Source organism: Diceros bicornis, chromosome 25, assembly GCF_020826845.1.
Source record: "Diceros bicornis minor isolate mBicDic1 chromosome 25, mDicBic1.mat.cur, whole genome shotgun sequence".
Classification (NCBI taxonomy): Eukaryota; Metazoa; Chordata; class Mammalia; order Perissodactyla; family Rhinocerotidae; genus Diceros; species Diceros bicornis.
The window spans coordinates 17,529,701-17,547,853 of record NC_080764.1 but is presented as its reverse complement, the minus strand read 5'-3'; the positions used below and the strand labels follow the sequence as shown (position 1 = coordinate 17,547,853).

General features: G+C 40.2%; 1 protein-coding gene across 2 annotated transcripts in view; it reads left to right on the top strand.

Moving 5' to 3' along the window:
- RFX4 (regulatory factor X4) overlaps positions 1-18,153 on the top strand; it is a 140,336-nt gene that overhangs the window by 76,079 nt on the left and 46,104 nt on the right. For both annotated transcript variants that reach the window (XM_058568507.1, XM_058568508.1), the window contains 2 exons: positions 1,093-1,256; positions 17,874-17,974. In XM_058568507.1, coding sequence (XP_058424490.1) covers positions 1,093-1,256; positions 17,874-17,974 — 265 coding nt within the window. The remainder of the gene's footprint in view (positions 1-1,092; positions 1,257-17,873; positions 17,975-18,153) is intronic.

Below are 18,153 nucleotides of genomic sequence, written 5' to 3'. Positions count from 1 at the left end.
ATGCTGGGAATTCAAGAGTGCCCATCTGTGGGGGAAAGAAGGACACACAGTCCAGGAACCAAGTCGAGCCTATGAGAATTCACAAAAATTCAGTTACTTGTTCCCTAACTTCAAGATGAGCCACTTCTCAATGTTAGCTGAAGTCTAGCTGTTTTTCAATGTTGTTATACACACCAGTTAACCGTCTTCTACTCTTTCCCTTCACTTCCCTTCTCTTGTCCCACCCTCCACCCTCGACCCTGCTCTCTCCTTGACCTCCAACTCACACACTGAAAGATATAGATGTAGGGGCATCAAGGAGTTCTCTGCTTTCGACATTCACTCTGCCATTCGTTCATCAGCAACACAGCTTCAGTTCCTGCTTTCATCATATTAATAATAATAACTCTATTTTTGACTGCCTACTATATTTCTGTTCTGTGCTAGTGGTTGGGGTTGGAGTGTCCACATAGCTCACCGCCCAGTATCACCATGTAGCATCCCATAATGGCAATGACTAGTTGGGGCTCTTTGGGAAAATGGAAGAATTTGGATGTGAAGAGACCTTGCACTTTATCCAGTTTTTGGCACACAGGTTTGAATCAGGGGACTTTTGTTTGTGGCACCTACTCTCCTCCCTGCAGACACATTCCTCTTACCTGCAACTCCCACATTGTTCCCTTCCTTCCCAGAACACCCACGGGCCCCCGAAGCACCAACGGGCCCAAAGAATAGTGGGTACTAGTGCTCTGAGCTTTTTAAGAGCAATATCCTACCTTCCCTTTCTTAAACTTTTCCCAGACCACAGTGAGCATGAAGGGGCCGATGGATTAACATGCTACTCCTCTCTCCCAGGGCAGAGGAGACCCCAGCCTGCCAGACCAAGTGGTTCTCCAGCAATGGGCATGCAGCACAGATGGGCAGGGGGAAGACTTGGGACAGGAGGACATTGTAGGGCCTCCAAAGCTACACCAGGCTGGGGCGGCCTCTGCTACTGCAGGGGCAGTAGACGACAGCACTGCAGACTGGGTTGCCTTGGCCAAGTCCCAAAGGCTCTGTTGGGAGGGCCCTATGTAACCTCATGGTTCTTTTCCTCTCTGTGGGTCAATGCAGGTTCAAAGTTTCCTTCTGCACTTTTGGCAAGGAATGCCGCCCCACATGCTGCCTGTGCTGGGCTCCTCCACGGTGGTGAACATCGTCGGCGTGTGTGACTCCATCCTCTACAAAGCCATCTCTGGAGTGCTGATGCCCACCGTGCTGCAGGCGTTACCTGACAGGTGGGCACGCTTCCTCTCATCTCCCCTCATGGCTGGTCCCCAGCATTTATTGCTCCTGCTTCCCTTTTTGTGTGTGTGAGGAAGGTCAGCCCTGAGCTAACATCCGATGCTAATCCTCCTCTTTTTGCTGAGGAATATTGGCTCTGGGCTAATATCCATGCCCATCTTCCTCTACTTTATATGGGATACCGTCACAGCGTGGCTTTGACAAGTGGTGTGTCGGTCCGTGCCCGGGATCTGAACCCATGAACCCCGTGCCACCAAAGTGGAGCGTGCGAACTTAACCGCTACACCGCTGGGCTGGCCCCTCCTCCTTCTCTTTTATTGAATATAATCATGCACTGTCAGGGGGCCTCCCTTATAAAAACCATTAATATTGGACTTTTAAAAATTTTATTTATATTTTTGAATATAAATAAAAATTTTAATGTTTTGAACCATTCGTATGGTTCAAAATTCAAAAGGTATAATATGCTACAGTGAAAAGTCTCCCAACTCTTGTTCCCTAGACACCCAGGTCCCCTCCCTAGACCATCAAATATAATCATTTTCTTGGGGGTCCATCCAGATCTGCTATGCACATGTAACCAATGCGTATAATATATACTTTTTCTCTTTCTTACTGAAATGGTGGCGCACTATATATACTGTTCTGTACCTTGCTTAGAAAAAACAATCTTGGAGATTAAGTTGGACAACTTCCATGCCCCTCCAGATGCACGCTCCACCATGCTCCATGCTGACCTCTGCCCAAGGGGGTGGACCACATGGAGCACCTCACAGGGCTCCCTTTCCCTCTGGGTTCCAGCCGGGATCAGCTAATGGGGAGGGTCAGGAGGGACATCAAAGGGAGGGAGGGAGGAGAGTGAAGTCAGGAGGTTGACTCTCTGCCTCCCTCCCTGGGAGGTTGCCTTGGCTGGCCACGTCCCTCCACAGGGCTCTGCTGCCTTTCCGGCAGCCTCTCTCCTTCCAGATTGTCCTTTGGGCATTGAGGTGGGTGAACACCCACTGCCCCTGACCCCAGGTTGCAGCCTTCTCCCTTATGGGTTCCTCTAGGCCGGTCTACACCTTTATGACTTGTCCCTTGTAAATAAACTCTCCTATTTTGAGTAGCATCTGTCTCCTATTGGGACCATTACAAAGAGCATTCCACATCAGTCTATGAAGAGCTTTTTTTCTTTTTTAACACCTGCCTACTGTTCCACTGTACTGAATTTAATCAGTTGTCTTGATGTTTCCAGTCTGGTCCTAATACAAACAGTGCCGTGATGAATGATGTTTTAAGTACATCCTTTTATATGGTGGAGTGCGTTCGTTTCCTAGGACTGCAATAACAAAGTACCACAAACTGGGTGGCTTAAAACAACAGAAATGTATTCCCTCACAGTTCTGGAGGCGAGAAGTCTGAAATTAAGGTGTAGGTAGGATTGTTTCCTTCCAGAGACTTTGAGGGAGGATCTGTTCCGTGTCCTTCTCCTAGCTTCTGGTGGTTGCCGCCAATCCTTGGTGTTCCTTGGCTTGTAGACGCATCACTCCAGTCTCTGTTTCCATCTTCACACTGACTTCTACTCTATGTGTCTTGCTGCCTCTGATAAGGATACTTGAAATCAGATTTAAGGCTCACCTAGTCAATCCAAGATTTTATCTCAAGATTATAATTTAATTGCATCTGCAAAAACTCTTTTTCCAAATAAGCTCCTCTTCACGGGTTCCCGGTGGACAGTTTGGGGAGGAACCACCATTCATCCTACTACAATGGAGTGTATGTGCAGGATAAATTCCTACAGGGCTGAATTCCTGGATCAAAGGATATGTAACTTATACTTTTCTCAGTGAAGTTTTAATTTGCATTTCTCTTATTATGGATGAAGTTGAATATCTCTTCATATCTTTAAGGATGATTTCTATTTTCTTTTCCATAAACTCTCTGTTCTTATCCGTTGACTGTTTTTCTGTTTGGTAGTTGATGTTTTTCTCATTGACTTTTAGGAGCTCTTTATTTATTAGGGATATTAACCATTTATCTGTAATAAATGAGTTGCAAATATTTTCTCATTTTGTTGTTCTTTTGTCTTCGCCATACAGAAAATATATTTGTGTAGTTGAATTTCTCAGTCCTTGTTTTTATGGCTTCTGGATTTTTGTATCATAGTTTTAAAAATCTTCCCCACCCCAGTTATAAAATAATTTTGCCATGGTTTATCCCACTAACTTGATGGATTTTATTGAATTGTATTGAATTTTTGTTCAATTTGGAATTCATCCTGGTGTAAGACGTAAAGTATGGCTTCATTTTTTTTCCCAGCAGTTATCTTCTTGTCCCAATACTGTATGTTAATTATTCCATCTTTCTTCACAGATCTGAGATGGCTCCTTTTTTATACAGTAAATTTTATATGTATTTGGGGCTATTTCTGGACTTCTTATTCTATACCATTGACTTTTCTTTATATTCATATTCCAGAGTCATTCTGTTTTAAGTTTTGTGCTTTTAAACATACAGTAATATTTGGTAGGGCTAACTCTTCATATGTACTTTCCTTTTTTTAGAATTTTCCTGTTATTGTCACTCATTTTTCCATATGAACTACTTTAGCGTCGGTTTGCCTGTTTAAAAATATATATGTACATATATAACATATATATATATGTATTTTTATTGGGATTACATTACACTTATAGATCAATTTTGGGAGAATTATATCTTTACAATATTGAGAATTCCTAACAAAGAACACCGTTTGCCTTGCCATTTATTTTGATCTTTAATTTTGTGGCCTTCAGGAATGTTATAAATGTTTTTTCATATAAATCTTATACATTTTTTAAATTAAATTTATTCGTAGATATTTATCTTTTGTTGCTACTATATAAATGAAGTCTTTTCCTCCATATCTCTTGACTGATGGTTGTTTATATAAATGAAAGCTATTGATATCTGAATGTTATATTTGGACCTGCTCACATTAAATTTAATTATCTTACTGTTGTATTCCTTTTTTGGGATTCTCTTAGATTTTCCAGGTTTATAATAATATTCCACGTTTATGATAATAATCATATTATCTACAAGTATCTGACAGATAAGTTTACCTTTATGTTTCTAATTTTTATACTTCTCATTTATTTCTCTTCTCTAATTACATTGGTTTATACCTCAAGAACATGTTAAAGTTCTTAACTTTAATGTGAATGCATCTAGTGTTTTTCCATTCAACATGATACTGGCTTTTGGGTTAAGATTAATATATTTTATCATGTTATGAAATGTCCATCTTTTCTTAATTCATTGAATGTTTTATGAAGAAAGGTTGTTGACTATTATCCAATGTTTTTCATCATCTAAAGAAATGATCATATTATCCATCTTCTAATATTGAACCATTCTTGCATTCCTAGGATAAACCCCCACCCACTCATAGTATACTATTTTCTTTATTGTGCTGCAGGATTTTATTTGTTTGTTTGTTTGTCTTTTTACTTTTTTTGTGTGTGAGGAAGATCAGCCCTGAGCTAACATCCATGCTAATCCTCCTCTTTTTGCTGAGGAAGACCGGCTCTGAGCTAACATCTATTGCCAATCCTCCTCCTTTTTTTCCCCAAAGCCCCAGTAGATAGTTGTATGCCATAGTTGCACATCCTTCTAGTTGCTGTATGTGGGACGCGGCCTCAGCATGGCCGGAGAAGCGGTGCGTTGGTGCTGTGCCCAGGATCCGAACCCGGGCCGCCAATGGCGGAGCGCGCGCACTTAACCGCTAAGCCACGGGGCCGGCCCATATTTGTTAATGTTTTATTTAGGATTTCTACATCAAAGGTCATAAGTGAGATTGGACTGCAATTTTATTTTTGTGTTTAATCTTTGCAGGTGTTAGTATCAATGTTATTCTTGCTTCCTAAAGGAATCTGGAAGCCTTCCCCCACTTTTTTTCCTAAACTCTGAAACAGTTTAAGTAGGATTAAAATTATTTGCTCTTGAAGATTACATAGAATTAATTCCCCTTTGAAGGCATCTGGGCCTGGTACTTTACGGCGGTAAATCTTTGAAATTTTTCTTCTTTTTTTCCTATAATAATTGGTCAGTTTAGATTTTCTATCTTCTCTGAGGTAAGTTTTGGTAAATTATATTTTCCTAGAAAATTATTAATTTCTTCCAGATCTTTAATTTATTTGCTTAGGGTTGAGCAAAGTGGGTTTGTAGACTCATTGAATTTCCTCTGTGTCAGTGATTATTTCTGCTTTACTACATTTTACTTTGTGTAGTTGTGCTTTCTGCCATTTCTCTGTGTTTAAGTTACCTATTTTGTTTTATTTTTTGAAATAAGCTCTTGGATAGATTTATTGGTGCTATTATTATTTCTTTTTACTAAGACATTAATTTCTGCTTTTATTTTATTAACTCATTCTTTTTCCTGTCTGAAGTTTACTCTGTTACCCATTTATTCAACGAATATTTGTTGAGTGCCTCCTATGTGTCTGGCCCAATTCTAGGTGCTTGGGTTCTATCAGTGAACAAAAAAAATTTACCAAAAAATAGATGCTTGATTTATTTACTCTCTTTCATTCTTACTTAATAACATAAATATTTCAGGCTTGGATTTTTCTTTGAGCACTATTTTAGCTATATTCCATAGATTTTCATATGTAATACTTTAATATTGTTGTTTTCTGGAGATTTTGCAAATTTTGAGTTCCTCTTTGTCCTAAGAACTTAAAAAGAACACTTAAAATTTTCCAGTTATTAGGAGTTATTGTTTTCTGGTTATGTTATTCATTTTAACTTTTATTACTTTGTGATTAGAGAGTGTTTTCTGAACTATTTCTTCTTTTGTGACTTAAGATTTTCCCTGTTGTCTAAGTGTATGGTGAGTTTTGTGACATGAAAAGAAGAAATACTCTGTCTTCAAAGTACAGACTTTGACATATATGTATTTAGACCAACTTTATTATTATTTAGTTCTTCTGTTGTCTTAGCGGTGTCCACTTAGACTGCTATGGACTGAGAAAGGTGAGTAGGTTAAAATTTTATTACTAATGTTTGCTAACCTATTTCACCTTGTATTTCCTATAATGTTTGTTTTTGAATGTTGATGCTATGTTATTTGGTGCTTTGATATTTCTAACTGCTTTATCTTCAACGTGAGTTGTAATATTTTCATTATGAATTGCAATGTCTTCATTGTGAATTGCAGTCTTAGCATTACCAAGTCTCATTTAAATTTTTATTTTTTTGGCTCAGAATTTACTTTGTCTGATATTAATATCATGACCTTTATTTTCTTTTTGTTTTCCTTTGTCTAAATACATTTGCCCATCCTTTTATTATTAACCTTTATAACTCACTTGTATGCAGAACCATTAGAATTTGTTTCATAATCCAATCTGATTTTTTTCTTTTACTAGGTAAGTCCACTCCATTTATGTTCACTGATACGACAGATACTTTTGTTTTTAGTTCTATCAATTTATTTTGTTATTATTTTATTACAGCTTTTTATTTTTAATTCAGATATATTGATTATTCATTAACATTCACCATTTTTAATGTATACTGTCAAAATATAGAATAGTTCCATCACTTCAAAAAATTTCCTCATGCCCCTGTTTAGTCATTTCCTCTTCCCACTTTCCAAAATCTTATGTAAATGGAATCATATAGTATGTAGCCTTTTGAGTGTGACTTCTTTCACTTAGCATAATCTGTCTTGTTGTGTATATCAGTAATTTCTTCTTTTTAAGGGCTGGGTGTAGTATTCCATAGTTTGGCTATACCACAGTTTGTTTTTCCATTCACCAGTTGAAGGGCATTTGAGTTGTTTCCAGTTTTGGGCTATTATGAATATACCTAGTATCAACATTTGCAAACAGATTTTTGTGTAAGTTTTCATTTCCCTTGCATAAATACCTAGATTGTGATTGCTGAGTTATATAGTGAGTATATATTTAATATTATTATTAAGAACCTGCTGAACTGTTTTTCAAAGTGCATTCCTACAATGTTGGAAGTTCCTGTTGCTCTGTCTTCAACAGCACTTGGTATTATCAGGATTTTATTTGTTTTAGCCTGTTGTGTAGTTGTGTAGTGATGTCTCATTGTGGTTTTAATTTGCCTTTTCCAAATGACTAATGATGTTGAGCATCTTTTCAAGTGCTTATTTGCATCCACATATATTTTTTGGTGAACCTTTCTGTTCAAATATTTTGCCTACTTTTTTGTTGGGGTGTTTTCTTATTATTGAGTTTTGAAAATTCTTTATATATTCTGTAAACGAGTTCTTTATCAGACGTGTGTTTTGAAAATATTTTCTCCCAATCTTTGGCTTGTTTTTCTTTTCTAAGCAGTATCATTTGAAGAGTGAAACTTTTTAATTTTGATGAAGTCCAATTTCTCAATATTTTACTTTATGGATTTTGCTTTTGGTGTTATATCAGATAAGTCTTTGCCAAGAAAAGTCACAAAAAATTTTCTATATTCTATTCTAGAAGTTTTAGGTTTTACATTTTACAGTTTTTTAGACTTTAAATTTTACTTTACGTTGATTCAATTTGAGTTTTGTGTATGGCATAAGGTGTAGAGATCAAAGTTCATTTTTGCTTTCTGCAGATGGAGGCCCAAATATTCCAGCACCATTTGTTAAAAAGACTAACCTTTCTCTATTGAATTGCTTTGATGTTTTGCAGAAAATGAATTGGCCATAAATGTCTGGGTATCTTTCTGGACTCTCGATTCTGATCCATTCCTCTATGTGTCCCTTCCTTCACCAGTACCACACTGTCCTGATTACTGTAGCCTTATAGCAAGTCTTAAAGTCAGGTAGTGTTAGTCCTCCAACTTTGTTCTTCTTTTTCAAAATTGTTCCTTTGGACTTTTGCATATTAATTTTGTAGAATCTATAAAAAGTCCTGTGGGATTTTGATGGGATTTCACTGACTCTATAGATAAATTTTGAAATAATTGACATCTAAACAATATTGAGTCTTCCAACCATGAATACGGTATACTGTAACTCTCTATTTATTTAGGTCCTCTTTGATTTCCTTCATCAGTGTTTTGTAGTTTTTAGCATATAGATCTTGCACATATTTTGCTAGATTTATATCTAAGTATTTCATGTTTTTGGTGCTATTGTAAGTGATACTATTTTTTTTTAAGTTCAATTTCCAGTTGTTCATTGCTAGTTTACAGAAACATGATTGATTTTCGTGTGTTCATCTTGTATCGTGAGATCCTATTAAACTCACTTATTAATTCTAATAGCTTTTTTGTAGACTTTTTTGGATTTTTTTATGAGTATAATCACACAATCTAGGAATAGAGACACTTTTATTTCATGACTTCCAATCTGTGTACCCTTTTTCCTGCTGTCTTAATGTACCAGCTAGGACCTCTAGAATAATGTCCCAGCCTAAGTGAGAGTGGCTGTCTTTGTATGTTCTCTGATATTAAGGGGAAAGCATTCAGTATCCATTATAAAATATGATGCTAGCTGTAGGTTTTTTTGTAGATACCCTTTATCAGGTTAACGAAGTTCCCTTCCATTTCTAGTTTGCTGAGAATTTTCATCATGAAAGGATTTTTAATTTTATCAGAGGCTTTTTTGTATTGAGATTATCATATGTTTTTTTCTTCATTAGTCTGTTATGGTGGATTACATTGTTTTACATTCAAATATTGAACCAGCCTTTTGTTTCCACCATAAACCTATTTGGTCACGATGGTTTAATATATATATATATATAAATGCTAGATGTGAGTTGCTAATATTTTGTTGAGGATTTTATATCTAGGTTCGTGAGAGTTATTAATCTTTAGTTTTCTTTTCCTGTAATGTCTTTTCTTGGTTTAGGTATCAGGGTAATCCTGGCCTCATAAAATGAGACTCTCTCTTCTATTTTCTAGAAGAGTTTGCATAGAATTTTATCTAAATTTTTTGAATTCATGAGCTTAAAGCTCTTCATAGTATTTCCTTATTACCCTTTTAGTTTTTTCAGGATTTTCTTTATCTTTGGTTTCCCGCTGTTTAAATATTATGTGTCTAGGTGTTTGTTTGTTTTAAATCCTGCTTGAGGTTTTCTGAGCTTCTTGGATCTGTGCTTTGATATATTTCATTATTTTTGAAACATTCTCAGTCATTCTCTTCTGCTCCATTTTCTCTCTCTTTTCTCCTTCTGGTACTTCAGTTACATGTATGTTAGACCCTTTGATACTGTCCCACAACTCTTGGATGCACTGTTTCATTTTTTTCACTCATTTTGTGTTTTGGTTTGGGTAATTTTTATTGACCTATCTTCGGGTTCACTGACTCTTTCTTTGTGTATGCCAACTCTACTAATGAAACTGTTGAAGGTATTCTTTATCTATTACAGTATTTTGTTTTTATTTTCATTTCTTACATTTGATTTTATTCTTTTTAAATTAATTTCTGTGTTTTTGCTGAAATTCCCCTTCTATTCATGCTTATTGCTTACCTTTTCCATCAGAGCCTTTAACATATTAATCATAGTTATTTTAAATTCCCTGTTTGATAGTCTGGTTCTGTTGATTGCTTTATCTCTTGAGAAAATGAGTGCTTTTTCTTAGTTTTTTTGTGTGTCTCATAACCTTTGATTGATTGTCAAACAGTGTGTAGAACACTAGAGACTGAGGTAAATAGTATTTATGCCTGGAAACGGGCATGCCTCTTCTTCTCCTGGACTCTTTTTTTTTTTTTTTTAATTTATTTATTTTTTCCCCCAAAGCCCCAGTAGATAGTTGTATGTCATAGCTGCACATCCTTCTAGTTGCTGTATGTGGGACGCAGCCTCAGCATGGCCAGAGAAGCGGTGCGTCGGTGCACGCCCGGGATCCGAACCTGGGCCGCCAGCAGCGGAGCGCACGCACTTAACCACTAAGCCATGGGGCCGGCCCTTCTCCTGGGCTCTTAATGTGAGGTGTTTATTCAGGAGTTCATTGGGTTTGGGTTTTGCTGTTGCTATGGTTACCCTCAATGTACTGCCAGATTCAAATTCTTTTGGGGTATCTTGTGCTTAGGTTGGAAGTTTGTTTGTTGAGTGGATTTTTCTCAGTGTTGTTGCTCTATCCTCAGCTTTAGGCCTTCCCTGTGTACCTCTACTACACTTGTTAGCCTGTTTGGGGCTGGGGCACGTGGTAGGGGGAGGTTCTCTGTTGTCCTGGCTGAGTCTTAAGCAAGCCCTGTGGTTTTTGGATCTCAGAGTTGGGCATCTCGATGATCCTATCCCACCCCAGAGATAAATCTCTAATAGTCTGAGCCCATGATGGTTTCTACCAAGGTTAGAGAGCTTTTCCTTTTTATCCTTTGCCCACCTGCAGTGGGTCTCTCCCTGTACCGGGGGGTCAACAGCGTTTTCTGCCCTTCCCCTAGCCACTTGAGGCTTCTGTTCCAAGGGGGAAAGGTCTGGTAGGGCTTCATGCCTTCACCACGGCAATGGCTGCTCCCCGCCTCCGAGCATGCACCTCAGAGACAGGCTTTCTCTGCTCTCCTATCCTGCCACCAGTCTTTCTCATGAGCACCTGGTGAGATCTGTGGAGAAGACCTTGTGAATGATGTAAACTTTCTTTGATCTGTGCCTCCTAGAGTTCTATACTCTCAGGATAGTTCACACTTGGCCTTTAGCAATTTGTTAAAAAAAATTTGAGCTGAATTCTTTTTACCTAGTTATAGGGATGTCCTGCTTTCCTCCCTCAAGCATAAATGAGCTCGTCCCAAGTCCTTCTCTCTTTGGAGGCACCTGTCTTTCCATAAATTCTAGGCTAGGTGGTTGTGACCTCAGCTCTCTGATGGGTTAAAGAGAAGTTATGATTTTATAGATTATCTGCCTTTTCAATGTTTAACACTCTAGGTGGAACAGAAGCATAACTAAATAGGCTAACAAAGTTTACCTCCAGGTGGGATTATGTTAAAATTTTAGTCTCATGCTTTTCTGTACTTGTCAAGTGTTCCACATTAAGACTGGATTATTTTTATAATCATATGTATATACATATATATGTATGATTTTAAAATATACATGATTATAAAAATAATATATATTATATTATTAATATATATTTAATAATATTATAATAAATTATATTAATTTTATTATTAAATTATTAATATTATAAAATATGTATTATAATTATGACATATCTATTACATTATATTATTATATTATATATAATTATATATATATAAAAGGACCCCTTTAGGCTTTGAGTTATTAAATTCTTTCTTGTGCCTTGATCAAGTGAACTAGATAATGGCTAAAACTCTACCTTCATTTTGTATTAGGAAGGTCCCTCCTGAGGGTAAAAGTATGCACACCTTTATAAGAGAGCTTCACATATTTCTTCACATGCTTTATAGGTGTTACACACACACAAGGAATTTATAGTTTATTATAAAGCAGTTTGTGGGATACAAATGAAATGCTAACCCCTGCCTTCTCTATAATTGGCTTCTTTTTACAGATGTACAAGTTGAAGCTTAAGAGCTGAAATAACTTGTTCATTTTCACCTTCAAATAAATGAAACAGCCAGGACTCAAATATTCATTCATTCATTAAACAAATGTTTACTGGTGACTACGATGTGCTAGGCACTCTGCCAGGTCCTGGAATACAGCATTAGTGAAGATAAACATGCTCCCTGCCCTCATTGAGCTTACAGTCTGCCAGAGGAGACATTTTTTTTAAATGCATAGTTAATTAAATACCAAAGTGATCTTTGGCTTACAAATCCAGTGCCTTTTCCATTAAATCAGGAAGACAAAGTTAGTCAAAAGACCAGGCTTTGTCTGACAGATGACTTTTCACAGTTTTATACATTCATTCATCCCTCAAACTTGTTTGAGTACCATCTCTGTGCCAGGCCCTGCACTTGGCCAGGGGTGGGAAGGAGAAGCAGCTCTAGAAGTCCTCACTTACAACCCTGGCAGGCCCAGGCTGGGGCATAACTCACCAGCTCAGACACACCCTCCCTTTCCAACTCAGTAAAGCATATTAAAATATGCTTTCAGGTGAATAAATGATGATATTATAGAGAAAACCATGAATCATACACTCTTATTTATAAGAAAGGTAGATTATTCTCAAATTTGGGCTTTTCACCTCTTGTGACCTCCTAAGTGATCTTGGCACCATGGTTGTTAATAACGATTGGTTAAGCAGAAGTAAGTAAGCACGCGTGTGTATGTGTGTGCGCGTGCATATGTCTGTAGGGGTGGTGGTTGGGCAGGGAGGATAAGATATCAAAGTACAGAGAAGACTGAGGCCTAAGCCTGAGATACTAAAGCAATAGCGATGCCTCTGACAGAGAAGCAGGAGAAGGCTCTGGTCTGGAGATGGGGAGTAGCGAGGCATCTACAGGTGCGCAGTGTGGGTGTTTCATCATCTGAGACGGCAGTAAGGTAACAGTTGTGAGTCCAGGCTCTGGAGCCAGACAGATGTGAACCTGAAACTTGGCTCTTCCTCTTACTTGCTGCATCTCCTTGGACAAATAAAATAACTTCTCTGAGCCTGTTTCTCACCTCTCTGCTGGGACTAACAATAGTACCTACTTCATAGGGTTGATGTGAGGATTAAATAAGAAAATACGTGTGAAGCGTTTAGTGCTTGGCACATTGCGCTCATTAAAAGGCAGCTGTTGTTATCACCGCTGTTGCTGTTGTACCAGCATCGCTGCTGGAAGTCGTTCAGGGAGCTACAAGCGTGGAATTAGGGTGCAGGAGAAGAGCTGAAGCTGGAGCTAGAGATGTGGGAGCCATTTGCACAAAAGGGAGGAGAAGGTGTGTCACCAGGAGTGCAGGGCGGACCCTGGTTGTGCCAGCCTGGGGAGTGAGACAGAGGAAGGAGAGCCAAGGAAGGAGACGAGGCTAAGTCGGCGGGGAAGAACGTCAGGCTGCAGGGTATAGACCATCGGAGGAGAGTATGTCAAGAAGCAGGGTGATGGTCTGCCTCACCAGATGCTGCAGGAAGGTGGAGCGGGCCAGGAGGCATCTCCTAGGTTAGGTGATCAGGAGGCCAGCTCCTCACCTGCTCATTCAACACCAAAGCAGAGCAGCTTGAATGTTTAGGTTACTCTTAAAAGTCTGGCAGTCCCAAGTCCAAGTCCCAAAATAGAATCCTTTCTGGGCTGAATCCCTCCCCACTTTTCTTCAGCTTAATAAAAGCAAACAATTGCACGAAGTGAAAGGCCCCATCAACAGTCCTGCTGCTTACTTCCTGCTCCCAGACAAAGGCCAGCTCCCCTATTCCAGCTGCGAGTAATGCCTTCTGGGCAGTGTGTCATAGGTGGAGAATGGCAAGCCCACCTTCCCTGATGGTCCAGTAGCCGTAGGACGGTCACTCCGGGCACTTCTATAAAGTTTGACCTCTGTCAAAAGCTGCCCAGTATTCTGAGAAGTCTTCTCACTCAGAAGTTGGATCCAGCATGCTAGTAAGTGATACCATTTTTGAACTGTGGCTTTATTACACACGCAGTAGCTTTGGTTCACTCGGTGTTCAACATTATTAAGCACCTCCTGTGTATCAGGCGCTCTCCTAGGCACAGGGGATGCAGATAATCTCTTTTCTTTCAGGAAGACTTACTCGACTCCATTCTTTCCTCATACATCCACATCCACTCACCAGGAAATCCTGTTGGCTCTGCCTTCAAAGTATTTTAATCTGACAGTATCGCATTATTTCCACTGTTACCACCCTCTTGCCTGGATTATTGCAATAACCTCCAAACAGATCTCCCTGCTCTGTCCTTGCCCTCCTATAGTTGACTTTCATCACAGAAGCCAAAGGAATCTTTTTAAAACATATGGCAGGATCAAGAGTTTTGAGATAGCGGGGAGAGCTGAAAGAGTGGAGAGACTGGCAATTTCAAATGCTATAGTCACCACTTGAACAAACTCGTGAAGTTGGTAAGGAAAGGAGCCAGGCCACTGTCTGGGGCAGGAGCTTTCCAGGCAGAGTGAATAGCAAGTGCAAAAGCCCTGGTGAGGTAGGCAAGGGCCTAGAGAAATAGGAGACTGGTGCCATGGGAATGGAGTAAGCCAGGGGGAGAGTGGGAGGAGCTGAAGTCTGAGGGATAAGGAGGGACAGTTTGGGTACGGTCTCGTGGGGAATATATCTGAGGTCTGTCCATTTGAATCCTGGGAGCCATTCATTCATTCATTTCATTTAACAAACATTTCTTACGTGCCTACTAGGTGTCTGGCACTATGGTAGGTGCTGAGGATACAGTGATAAGCAAAATGGACAGTGTCCCTGCCCTCTCCATGGAGTGTACAGTCCAGTGGGAGAGATGGGCATTAATCAGATAATCACACAAGTTAGTGTATAATTACCAACTGTCACAACCACAGGGCCCTTCAAGAGGAATAATGGGGGCTCTGACCTAGTCTAGGGGCTCCAGGGAAGGTGTTCCTGTGGAAGGAACATCTGGCCTGAGATCAGATAGATGAGGAGGAGTTGAGTGGTGAAGAGGGGTGGGATGCTCTTGGATGAAAGGATGTCAAGGACAAAGGCCCTGGGGTGGGAAAGCAGTGGATGGAGGCAGTGGGACTGGAATGTGGATGAAGGGAGAAAACGCAAGGTGGGGCTGGAGGCAGAGCAAGGCTGGAGTGTGAGCCTTGAGGGTCATGGTGAGGACTCTGGGTTGTATGCTAAAACTAATGTGCAAGCACTGAGGAGTTTTGATCAGAAGGTGAAATAGACCAGAATTGCAAGTGTTTTGGCAAAATCCCTCTTACGATGAGGAAGATGGAGTGGAGGTGGGAAGGCAAGCAGGACAAGGTGGATTCCTTGGAAGCTGTTGAAGTGGCGCAGGTGAAAGATGATGACGATAGCTTGAAGTAGGGAGAAAAGGAGAACACTGGCTGAGGTTGAGAGGTAATTTGGAGATAAAATCTGTAATACCTGGTAATGGGAAGAGAGACTATTAGAGTCTCAAAACTAGATACACTACAAGGAACAACCAGACATTATAAGCTTCATGATGAGGCAATGGGCAGTACAAGGGCCACCTACAAAGTTTTCTTGCCTAAGAAATTATAACTGAATTTAAGCAAGTCTTTAGACCTAACTGCCAGTTTATAGGAAGCACACAGGATAGATAAACAGGTTAAATGACACAACAAGGAAGAAATCAATCAAATCAGAATGTTACATTCCAGGGAACAAATAACATGATGTTGCCAATAAACCAATGGCATGAAATAGAATTAAAAAAAGCCTTAAGAAATAGAACAAGACAATATTATATGTTTTATGCAATGTGTGAACCTTGTTTGGATCCTGATTCAAACTAACAGATGTCTTTGAGAGAAATAGAAAAATTTGAGTACAGATTGGGTTTTAGAAAATATTAAGGAATTAGTGCTCATTCTTTTAGGCATACTGATGGGATGGTGGTTTTAAATGTGTATGTGTACACATACATACATATTTAAATGCATGTGAGAAATGCATACTAAGTTATTGAAATGATATGACATCTTGAATTTGCTTATAACACTCCAGAAAAGAAAAAGTGGCATGTGATAAATTAGACTGGCAAAATGTTGCTAATTATTGGTCATAGATACTTGGAGGTTTATTATACTATTCTATCTTGGGGTATATTTGAAATTTTTCATAATAAAAAAGTTAAAAACAAAACTTCATGGAAAGTAGAGTTCACGTGGAAATAGGGAACACAAGAAAAGAACCAATTCTGAGGGGAAAATGATGAGTTCAGTGGATACGTTGAGTTTGACATGGCTTTGGACTTCTAACTGGAGGTGTCTTATATGCAATTGGTCGGGAGTTCTGAAGACCTCTGCTCCTGAGATATACAAGTGAGTATAGATGGTGACTGAAGCTGTGGGCATGGAGAAACTATCCAGAGAAGGAATACAGTGTGACAAGAGAGGGCCCAGGACTCAACTTGGAAGAACTGGAAAATATAATGGCCAGGTAGAGGGGTGTGAGCTTTGTGACTGAGGAAGAGTAGCCAGAAGACTGAGGGGTCACAAACGCCCAGGGAAGTGAATGTTTCCAAAAGGAGGAAGCGCTAACATAGCCAAATGCTACCAAGATGTCAAGCAAGACAAGGACCAAAATGAATCCACCAGGTTTGTATCATGGATGGAGGTTGTTGCCTGTGTGAGGCTGTTTAGGCCGAGGGACAGGAGTGAGGTGAGGTGTGAACGGGAGGTGAAGAAAAGGAAACATAGAGTCTAGACAACTCTTTGAAAAAGTATGTCTGTGAAGTGGAAGAAAGAGGGTGGTACCTTGAGGAGACAGAGTGAGGAAATAAGAGGATTTTTTGTTTTTAAGCTGAAACATTCTTGAACACATTAAAATGATGAGAGGAATGATCTAGGAGAGAGGAAAAGGTGGAATATACAGGAGGAGGGTCAGTCAGTAGTGTAAGTTGCCTGAGAGGGCAGGAGCGGATGAGATGGGGGGTTGAGCCTTGGGACAGGAGGAGCGATGGCTCCTTAATTCTATTAGGAAGTCGCGGGAGATGATCAACGTGGGGAGCAGAAGGCTGATGTTCTTCCTTTTTGGTTCTGTTCCCCCTCACACCTCCGAGAAGTAGGAGGTGATGCCACCAGCTGGTGGGGAGGAGGGAGTTGGGGAATTGGAGGTGAGGGTCCTGGAGAAGGTTGGAATTAGTCATGGAAAAGGAAGAGTATGTGAGCAGCAAAACATGGTAGGATTGCCTAGTGGGGTTGAGGTTGGTGATCATGGTCTGACAGGAGAGCTGGTGGGAGACTGAACTAGGGCAGGGTAAGTGGTGTTGGTGGAAGGCAAGGATGGTGTGGATGTCAACACTGGGGAGAGGTCCCTGTGGCCAGCATGACCAAAGGGGACTTCATGGAGGACACTGGACCTAGGGCTATGAGCAGATGATTTTGTTGGTGAAAGCTTGAAAATGGTGCTCTATGTGTTCTCAACTCCGAATTTCCATCTCATATTACAACCTCCTGCCCCCCCAACCCTTCACCCTCGAGCCCCTCCCACCTCCTGTTACAAAACAGTCCTTGACTCTCCAAATCTGATATGGTTTCAAGGTCCATGTCAGGGTTGTTTGCCCGTTTAAAAATTTGCTGTTGCTTCCCAGTTCTTGCCAAACAGCGAGGAGTTTGGTAAGCCTGAGCCCAGGCTGGGTGGGCAGGCATGGTGGTATGCTGCAGACAGGGTTCTTGCCCAGTTGGGGGGCTCAGACAAGACTGGGCAGCATGAGGAGGAGAGGCCAATTGCAAAACGGCTCTCTTAGGCCCACTACCCACTGTCTTCACCCCTCACGCAAGGCTCTTCAAAAACACGAAGGATGGCGTTTTACTCACCGAGAGTTCTGGATGCCACCAAGCCTTGCAGTAGGCTTTTCCCCACACTTGCGCATGCCATATCTCCCTCATCGACCAGTGTTGGCACCAGAGCATGTTCTATTCACGCCCTTCTCAGACCCACCAGCTCTCCACAGGGCTTGGGCTGCCAGCCCTGTCTCCGAGGTTGCGGCTGTGAGTGGCACCTGTTGGTTGCAGCCAAAACACGATTAGCGGGAATAAAACCCCATAGGGACCTACTGGGAGAACTGAGCAGCACCTGAGGCACTTAAAACGTATCATTTCTCTTTCCAGCTTAACTCAAGTGATCCGAAAGTTTGCCAAGCAGCTGGATGAGTGGCTAAAAGTGGCTCTCCATGACCTCCCAGAAAATTTGCGAAACATCAAGTTTGAATGTAAGTACTGAGTTTGAGAGCGGAGGGGAAGGGAGAACAACATTTTAATGCCAAACATTTTACGTAGGTTGTTAATTAAAAAAAAATAATAATAAAAGCTAACATTTACTGTTTGCCTACAAAGCACCAAGTATTACGCTTAGCGCTTTCCATGCATTAACTTATTTAATCCTCACAAA